The sequence below is a fragment of the Lynx rufus genome, unplaced genomic scaffold, assembly GCF_022079265.1.
Source record: "Lynx rufus isolate CCGP_SWC_20201006 ecotype Redwood Valley unplaced genomic scaffold, mLynRuf1.p SCAF_4, whole genome shotgun sequence".
In the NCBI taxonomy this organism is placed as follows: Eukaryota; Metazoa; Chordata; class Mammalia; order Carnivora; family Felidae; genus Lynx; species Lynx rufus.
The window spans coordinates 15,595,666-15,605,057 of record NW_025814856.1 but is presented as its reverse complement, the minus strand read 5'-3'; the positions used below and the strand labels follow the sequence as shown (position 1 = coordinate 15,605,057).

General features: G+C 49.3%; 1 protein-coding gene across 1 annotated transcript; it reads right to left on the bottom strand.

The window, feature by feature from the left end:
- Window positions 1–1,935: 1,935 nt before the first annotated feature.
- Window positions 1,936–5,222, bottom strand: TDGF1 (teratocarcinoma-derived growth factor 1). The gene is made up of 6 exons (XM_047094707.1): window positions 5,173–5,222; window positions 4,348–4,406; window positions 4,129–4,266; window positions 3,415–3,529; window positions 3,207–3,316; window positions 1,936–2,051 (listed from the first exon to the last, which is right to left on the bottom strand). Exons 1-6 carry the CDS (start codon window positions 5,205–5,207, stop codon window positions 1,936–1,938), a joined length of 573 nt encoding a protein of 190 aa, XP_046950663.1. The 5' UTR covers window positions 5,208–5,222.
- Window positions 5,223–9,392: the final 4,170 nt, after the last annotated feature.

Here is a 9,392-nt window from a genome sequence, read left to right as displayed (position 1 = left end):
TAACAACACCTAGCCTCAAGGTTCTGGAAACCTTGCTTTCCAAATACCTTAGAGACTGACTCTACCCCTAACCCCCCTCCCAGCTTAGGGTATATGATCATTTCTCCCTCACAACCCCAATGCAGCTCTTCCTGCCCACGGGTCCTGTCCCCATGCTTTAATAAAACCACCTTTTTGCACCAAAGACGTCTTCAAAAATTCTTTTCGGCCATCGGCTCCGGACCCCACCATCACCCCAAACCCCATCAGTGAGGACGGTTGCCTAGCAATGTGAAAGTACTGAAAAGTACCACTGAACTTTGTAGTTAATAACGGTTGAGATGCTAACTTTTATATTATGTATATTTAAAAAATATATATATAAAAAATTATAAAAAATCATAAAAAAAATTATAAACAGATGATGTGGCTCAAATCGAGGTGGCGTGTGATACCCAGGTTTGGAAAACACTGTCCCAGCCTCACCGGCGTGTGGTTACAGGTTATTTGCATGCAAATGGGAAGGTTTTTTCAATATTCTGAAGTTGCCTTTTTTTTTTGTTTTTTAATTTCCATTTCTGGGCAAAAACGCTCTAGTAAACAAACAGGCACAAAGCGAAGAATTGTGACATTTGTTGAGAATTTCTGTACTAGTGCTCTGCTTTAGCTTACTTAATTCTAACACTGGTGTAGGGACTAGCCCAGGTGCACAGACTGGGACACTGGGTCCCATAGCCAGTGCGGGGCTAGAATACCCTTCCACACCAGGCAGCCCACCCCCATGCTGAGGTCTCTGGGGTGCCCCTCACTGCTTCCTGCTGACCCCACATCATCTTCTAGCCATTGGACACTGCAAAAAAAAAAAAAAATCCCACCCCTTTGGGATTTTGTATCTGCAAAGGCATTAAGGTGGAGAAGGAGTTGGGGACCAAGCGGTACCTGAATAGTGGAAGCAAATGTTGTCCTTCACAGCACAGCACACACACCAAAGTCAGAGACAACACTGGGTCTGAGCCCTTGAGTGTGATGTAGTTAGTCTTGGCCCTCCCCACGAAAACAGACGGCGCACACCCTTGCCGTGGAAAACACAAAGGTGCGAGGGAAAAAACCCACCACCACAAAGAACCTGTCAGCACTGCCTAGAAATAAGCACACGTCACCTTCTGGTCCATAGATTTCCCATTTTTACTGGGCATACTCACACACACAATCTATTTTAAAAACGGATTTTACAACAAATAGTTACAACAGAATAGTTTTACCACCTGGTTTACAACGAAATACATGTATTGTGGACATTTTCTTTTTACAACAGTTAGAATACTTGCAAGGTATGGAGAAAACATAATTTCTTCTTCTTCTTTTAATGTTTATCTACTTTTGAGAGAGAGAGACAGAGCGCAAGCAGGGGAGGGGCAGAGAGAGAGGGAGACATAGAATCGGAAGCAGGCTCCAGGCTCTGAGCTGTCAGGACAGAGCCCGATGCGGGGCTCGACCTCGCAGACCACGAGATCATGACCTGAGCCGAAGTCAGATGCTTAACCGACTGAACCACCCAGGCGCCCCTAAAGGTGAGATCTTGGTTGATTTTGGTCAACTCTACTCCTCAGTTTAGCTCCAGTTCCACATTAGGAGTAGCTTTTAATAATCTGAAGATAGAATTCAATTGTTTAAAGGAAATAGGAAGCCCTTGGTAAAGAAACATGTATCAAGAAACAGAACTTGGTCACAGTGTAGATATGGCTGACTTTTTTTTTTTTTTTTACAGAAGTTTTTTGGAGAGGAGAAGGCAGAGGAAAGTAGTTGGGACTTTAAGAAAGTGTTACGGACCGTGATGAAAATCCATCCGCTGTTTCAAGGCAACTAACAAATGATCATCTTCCAGTTAGGACATTAGGGTGACGGCCTTTACAGGTTATGGGGTTTGCATGGAAATACCCCATATGCCGGTGTCTGTTAACGGTAACTTTGTATAGCAAGGCAGATGCCAGCTAGAGAGAAAGTGATGCCTGAAGACGGTGCTAATTCTGGAGTCCTGGAAACCAGGAAGTGCTCATCCATCACGTGGCCATCTGAAAGGTAAGGACACTTGGTCATTAAAGGAAATCCCTCCTGCAGTTTATCCTGCGCACATGGCATATCTACACCCGCCAAAAATCAGTTGGGACCCCACATTTGGCGAGTACAGGGTGCTCATGGGACCAAACAGTACCGATTATGTGGAATTCAGACTCCCCTGAAAAACCATCTTTCAACACAAGTTGACGTGGGTCTCCCGTTAACTTGGTTTTCCCTGGACACATGCCCTCACACCTGGAAAAGTACCCCAGCCGGTGACAATGGCAGGGATGCAGCCGAACCTGGTTAGGCGCTGATGCTAAGGAGACAGCACGTTTTGGGTCCCAAGTTCCAGGAAGAAAATATGGTCTCCACCTATCCATGCTTACCTATCCTGGGCCTGACATCCAGGATGTAATTGGAAAAGCCACAATCCCCGCCTGGGTCGGGGGGTCCCATCTTGTACTCAAGTGAAGCATTTGCCTTCATTTCATTTCTGGACTTGACCATTTGCAGTTTCTAACATCTACACGGTCAGAATACGGGAGGCCTCTGAACTTGGGTGCACCTAGAAATCTGGCTCAGGTCAGGGCGAGGAGAGAACCCTCTCGACTCTTGTCCTCCCCTGGGTCCCTGCCCTTCTTGTTATTGTTTTCCTCAAATCAATACAAATCAGCAAGGTGACAAGGTTGAGACCATTCACCCGGGGGATCCACGCGGGGGCCTTGGAGGATCCATGAGCTTCTCAAGGAGCGAGAGGGAGGTCAAGCATCCGGTGGAATTCAAGGGCGTGAGGTGGAGTTGGGTGGGCACTGAATTGTCTGCCTGGGGCTTGCCTGGATCTCCCTGCCCAGATGGAGAGCATCTCTTGGTGTTTAAGAGGCCAAGCGTTTGCTTGTTTACTTTTCGCAGAAGTCCACATACGATAAAATGTCAAACAGGCTTGAAATAACTGTCTCCACCTCGAAGGCGACGTTTCTGAGGCAGTGAATTTAAAATAAATAGAAAGGACGCGCACGTGCCCACCCCATCTGGGGTCCTCGGCGCTTTCACAAGCACAATCTGGCTGCCAGGGTCTGGCAAGCCATGAGCTAAGAGGAGAGACCCCGTTAACCCAGTGGCCACAGGCACCTAACTCGAAAGCGCGAAAGAGGGGACTATCCGCTTACCACACCCGGGTAGAAATGTCTGAGGAAAGCAGTGAAGCCGGCCGTGCCAGCACTTACACATGGAACATCGCCTGGGCAGCCAGGCGCCATGGGGTACAGACTCACAGTTCCTGAAAAGGAACAGATAAGGTGACGCATATGGGTTTTCACCCTCACCTCTTTCCCCCTCCATCCACCCCCCCAGCCCCTGCCTTAATGGCTTGCTTACTCTTTGCGTGAATCGTGCTCACAGTTCCGGCCATAGAAGGAGGGGGGGCAGGCACAGAAGGACCCCAGCATGCAGGTTCCCCCGTTCAGACAGCAGGTTCTGTTCAGCTCCTTACCTGAAATGGAAGGAGAGGCAGCTGAGAGGGTGGGGGAACGGAAAAGCTGAGGTCCTCTTGGTCTTCCCAGTGCTTGGCGAGGTCTAAATATTGTGAACCTTACAAAATGGGGCTCCGCTGTTTTCTTTTTTTAAATTTATTTTTCAGAGAGACAGAGCACAAGAGGGGGAAGGGCAGAGAGAGAGGGAGACACAGAATCCGAGGCAGGCTCCAGGCGCTGAGCCGTCAGCCCAGAGCCCGACGCGGGGCTCGAACCCACAAACCGTGAGATCATGACCTGAGCTGAAGTCAGAGGCTTAACCGACTGAGCCACCCGGGCGCCCCAGGACTCTGCTTTTTTGATGTTGCTTTGCTATCGCGCCTCTGCTTTTTTTCATGCTCAGGCCGGGGGTGGTTCCCAGAGAAGCAGGGGGGAAACCGCGTCCCGGGGAGGTGAAATGCACACTGTTGGTCTGGCCTCCAGAGCCAAGTTCAGTCCAACCATCCACCTGGCTCCAGCATCAGGTGGCCACTCAGGAGAAAGAGCATCAGAAAGACAGGAAGCACGGGGGACCAGGACGGGGAGAGCGCGCTGTAGACCTAAGGCAGGTATGTCTTACTGTCCTGGATTCCTAGGGACGGCACCAACTGCAAAGATCGATGGCGAATTGCAGGCTCCTCCAGGGACCGAAGGCCGTTATCTCTCCAGGCGGGGTCTCCCTGAGGGGGACGTGCAAGTTCACGGGGGTGGCCCAACCCTGAAGGACAAAATTAGCTCGGTGGGGTCAGTATTTCAGGCCACGTGAGAATTGCTACCGATCAAAATAAAAGTCCCTCACCGGCTGCGGCGGCGAATTCCGGTTCAAACGCTTTGGAAATGGCCACGATCAAAATCACACTGGGAGGAGGAAATCAAACATCCGTTGGCAAAACACAGCAAATCAAGCTCTTCGAGTTAACACCTGGGCTTTCTCAACACGAGGACAAGACCAACAGACCACTAGGGAGAAAATGTAGAACTCCACCTTTGTTTTCCTTTCCTTTCTTTTTAAATGGCTAATTCATCAAACAGCAGAAAGAATGATGAGAATAAAAGCCGCCTAAAAGCCAGTTCCTTCCAATATGTATTATGACTTCATAGGCTCTGTCCTCATATACACATAATTTTAAGTAGGCGAAAATCTCTTGGCTTCGATTTCACAAATGACGCCATAACATTCTGTGCAATTGACGAATCACATCTCGCAAACGATTTCACTTAAACCAGTCACTTAGAAGACTTTAAGGTTAGGACAATCCCTTCCCCACCCCCATCGTTCTTCAGGGTTTTGCAAGTATCGAATCTGTCTGTGCCTTTCAACTTTTTAGAAGCAGATTTTTCATTTGGTTGTGACACTGAGCTTTTCTTACACAAGAGAGGAAAGCCCTAGTCATTTGATAGATGGCGCCATTACCCCCATTGAAAAAGTTCAAAGCCAACAGGCAACGCTGGATGGAACTCTTAAGTGTGAAGTTCCAGGTCTCTCGGGAAAAACAGCATCACCGCTGGCAGCCCTTTTAAGGTTCGCGCAGGATGAAGTCAAACGACAGAGAGGCGCAGACCATTATCTCTGAAGCTGGTAAGCTCTAGTGGTCAAAAGTTCACATTCAAGATGGGTTCATACCTGCAAGAGAGGCGTTCCATGCTTCTGCGGTCCATAACTCCTAACACGCTAGGGGGGACGATGTCAGCATGGCTTTAATTCACAGCCGTTGCTAGAACACCTAAAGGAGAACATGGATTTCCTGAAGCGAAAATGGGAATCTAGAAAGAAGGGTATCCCAGATGAGAATTACACTTTGCCCAGAAGTTCTTAGGAGAAGCAGGAACCAGGAGGTCCGGGGAGACTGGGGGCTCATCGCCGAGCTCGGTCCTGAGGAATGCTTTGACCTAAGCCGAGGATCAGCCTCGCTGGGGGCTCTCCTTCCTCAACAACCACGCAGGGCGCCAGGGAGGGCCCTCAGGTGGGCTCGGAGGCGGAGACCCAAGCCCATTACCATGGAAACCTCCCGGGGGCTGAGGTAGGAGGCGGTGAAGCCCTGGGACAAAGAGAGAAAAGGTGGGGTCTTATAAAGCTGGTTAACTAGCCCTTAGGTCTCTATAATTAGTTGCCATTTAAAAACAACAGATTTACTCTTAAAAAAAAACAAAACAAAACAAAAAACAAATCAATTATTCTGTCCAGTTGGTGATTCCAGATTGGAGGAGCGGTGGAAAGGGACTGCTTTAATCAGGAAACCCTCAACACCTCGGATGGGTCCCTCAAGGAGTTTGACATTTAATTGTCAGGTTTTACCTGAAACTTGCTTTCATCTTTGTTTTCCCCAAAAAAAGGTGTGTTGAGCCCAGTGCTTGGCCTTGGGTGTACTTAGGCGGCCCGGTTGGGCGTGTCTCCGCCAGCGGGAGGAGAAAGGCGGGGAAACTCTCAAAGGGGAAGTTCAGGGTCGCCAGGGGTCCCTGGGGGCTCCCGACCTCCTGCGGGGAAGTGTAAATTCCAGGCGGCTCAAATTGGGGGTGGAGTCTCCTCCAGGCTCCCCAAGACACTGGAATTAACCCCCTACCCCAATTCCGCGTCCTGTGTTACCCCACCAGCCGTAATTTGGTGGTTCCTCAGAGCCCCAGACCCTGCGGCCGGAGAGGCGCGTCCCAGAGCCGGAGTCCCCACCTAACATCTCTGTGCCCCGGATGATGTCGTTCGTTACTAAATACATACAAAGTCATGGGTAGTTTCCAACTACCCTTTAATTCTCATTTCCAAAGGAAAAGCCTGCCGTTTGCCTAACGTTGCGAGCACACAGGTGGGAGGCTTTTCTGTGCTTCTGTTTTCACCCTTCTCTGTCCACTGAGTTCATACTTCGGCAGGAGTGGGCAGCATCGGGGCCATTTCAGCATCGGTGTCCCCTGTGCGCGCAGGCCATGGCACAGGTGCTGAGAGGCACCCTTGTTTGCTTCCACACCTGCATCTTGGGGGAATTAAATTTGACATATATTTTTTTTTTTTACAGGGTGGGAGGGCCCCACCGGAGCAATGGTTGGGTGCAGCCCAGTCACCTGAGGGGCTATTCAGTTCTCTCTGAGCTTCAGCTCGACTTGTGGCCTTTTGACTTGTTAAATGCTTTGGGTGACACGCTGAGTTTCCCTGAGGACGGGGGTCTCAGCTTGAAGCTCTGGGAGCTGGATGTGGGGGGAGGGCAGCGATGAGGAGAATGCTAATCACCCAACCCCAGGAACTGCCAGGAAGCAAAGAAAGTACAGACAGGCACACCTCCTGTTTTCACGCTTCGCTTCAGGGCGCTTTGCAGACACTGTCTTTTTTTTTTTTTTTTTTTTTTTTTTTTAACAAATTGAAGGTTTTTGGCAACATTGCTTTGGCCAGTGGTTCCCCCTGCCCTCCGTCCGTCTTTCTCCCTCTCCTCCGGCCTCCCTGATCCCTGAGACACAATATTGACATCAGGCCAGTGAATAACCCTACCGTGGCCTCTGAGTGTTCAAGGGAAGGGAAGAGTCCCGTGTCTTTCCCTTCAAATCAAAAGCTTAGCGAAGAAGGCGCGTCCAAAGCCGACATAGGCTGAGAGCTAAGCCTCCTTTGCCCAACAGTTAGCCAAGCTGTGACTGCGACGGGAAAAAGGAAAAGTTCTTGAAGGAAAATGAAAGGTGCCCCTCCAGGGGACACACGGATGATACGAAAGCTGATAGGGAGAAAGCTTTTCCAGCCAGGAAATGCCTGGCCCTGGAATTGCCTGCTTAAAGGGTGGGCACTTCAAATCATCTCCCAGGAAGGTTGCACCAGTCTCCTCTCCCCCGCCCACCGAGGCTCCCTTCCCCTTTGTCCTCGCCAGCTGGCTGCAGAAAGCACCTTAATTTGTACCAATTCTGTGTCCGAAAATAGTATCTCGTGGTTTGCATTGACATCGTCTCCAGGTTTTATTGGATGTTGTGTTTCTTTCTCTACGAGCTGCCAGGTAGTTCTTAGAACGAACTTGAACTGACTTCTTTCTTGCCATTTGCTCCGGGAAGCCCTTTCCTGAGGACAGTCCTCCCTTCCCTGGCTTCCGGTTAGCCCGGAGCCCCGACCCGGCGCCCGCTGCTGGAGTTGACCTCGTCTTAGCCATACTGTATTGTGAGCTGCTTATTTTCAGGTCTTTCACCAACCCGTCCCCCAGTGCCTTGTTCCCCAGACGAGGAGGTCCAGGGACCTGGTCAGCCCAGCATCGCAGCTTCCCCGGCCTCTTGTGCAGCGTGACCTCGGGCTGCCTTCCCTCCGGCTAATTTCACTCCGCCTGCCCCATCCCCGGGTGACAGAAATACGTCTCAGCCGTCGCTTCGGGAGGGGGTGGGGTGGGGCGAGGGCAAGGTCTTTGAGAGGCACCACAGGAGGACAACTTGCTTGCCTCATCTCGAGCCGGGAAGTCCTACAAAGCATGCCCCTCCCCCAGACAGTGAAAGGAAGAAAAGGAAATCCTAAGTGCTCCACGCTCTGCTGATTCCGGGCAACTTATTCGGGACAGCTGACTGTATATAAGACAAGATAATCTCGATGCGCTTACCGGAAGTCTGATTTAGGCTTTTCGACATGTCTACGGTTTAGAATGCTTTCCCACCAAAACTGTTCTCCTGCCAATCAAATTCAACAAATATTGACTGACCGGCTACTGTGTGCTGAGCGCAGTGGGGGAGACAGAGATCTCCGGCACCCTAATCACCGGCTCCTTCCGTCATAAGACAAGCCCAGAAATCTACGCCAAGTGCCATTTTAGTTTCAAAAAAAAAAAAAAAAATGCTGATGGAGAGGGAACACCGACCGAGTCATGGCTCCAGCAGAGCGGTGGGGGGTCACAAGACCTGGAGAATCTCATTTCAAAGCGCTTCTTAAGTGGATTTTGGATTTGATTGCATCCGGGCATTCTTCACAGCTCTGAATGGTTTTGAAATGGATTAAAAGCAAGTGGAAGTTGAAGGCCGAAATGCAAATCCCAAACCGAATCAGAAATGGATTAAAGTGAGCTTTCCCCTATGCAAATGACCCTGGGCACTCTGAAGCGTGCCCAGCTCTGGAAACCGTCCGAGCCAGGCTGGACTTCTGACCTACGGTAATTGTGATCCACAATCACTGGAAGTTGTGTTAACCCAGTAAGTTTGTGAGAATTTCTTACACAGCAATATAGAAGGAATGCAAACACTTTCAGACTTTTTTAAATTGAAGTATATCATGCATTCATAAACATGTACAAAAAAACAAGGGTTATAGGTTAATAAATGATTCCGAAGTGCCACATAACTACTACCTAGGTCAAGAATAAGACTATTGCTTGGGGCGCCTGGGTGGCTCAGTCGGATAAGCGTCCGACTTCGGCTCAGGTCATGATCTCACGGTTCATAGGTTCGAGCCCTGCGTTGGGCTCTGTGCTGACAGCTCAGAGCCTGGAGTGGGCTTCAGATTCTGTGTCTACCCTTCCCCCTCTCGTACTCTGTCTCTGTCTCTCTCAAAAATAAATAAATGTTAAGAAATTTTTTAAAAAATAATAAGAATACTACTAGAACCCCAGAAATCCACTTCCCAGTTCCCGAAAGCCGACTACTTTTCTCATTCCTAATCCCAAGGATTGGTTTCTCCAGGGTTTGGAACTTTATGTGATCATAAGTGAGTGTGTATGTCTGCTTCTCTCTGCTCAACATCATACAGGTGAGATCCATCCATGCTGGGTGTAGAACTTCGCTCATATTCATTCCTGTATAATATCCATTGCACTGAATCTGCGCAAGGACTCAACACCGCTTATTGAAAAGATCATTCTTACATTTCCGCTCTACAATGCCATTTTCTTTTTTAAATTTTTATTTATT

What these genes read in the sequence shown, in the direction of transcription:
- TDGF1 (XM_047094707.1), bottom strand. Translation starts at nt 5,207, where the DNA reads ATGGACCGCAGAAGCATGGAACGCCTCTCTTGCAG. An exon ending in ATGGAACGCCTCTCTTGCAG is followed by an intron (nt 4,407 to 5,172) that starts GTATGAACCCAT and finishes TCCTCCTCCCAG; the next exon opens with TGTGATTTTGATCGTGGCCA. An exon ending in GGAATTCGCCGCCGCAGCCG is followed by an intron (nt 4,267 to 4,347) that starts GTGAGGGACTTT and finishes TTTGTCCTTCAG; the next exon opens with GGTTGGGCCACCCCCGTGAA.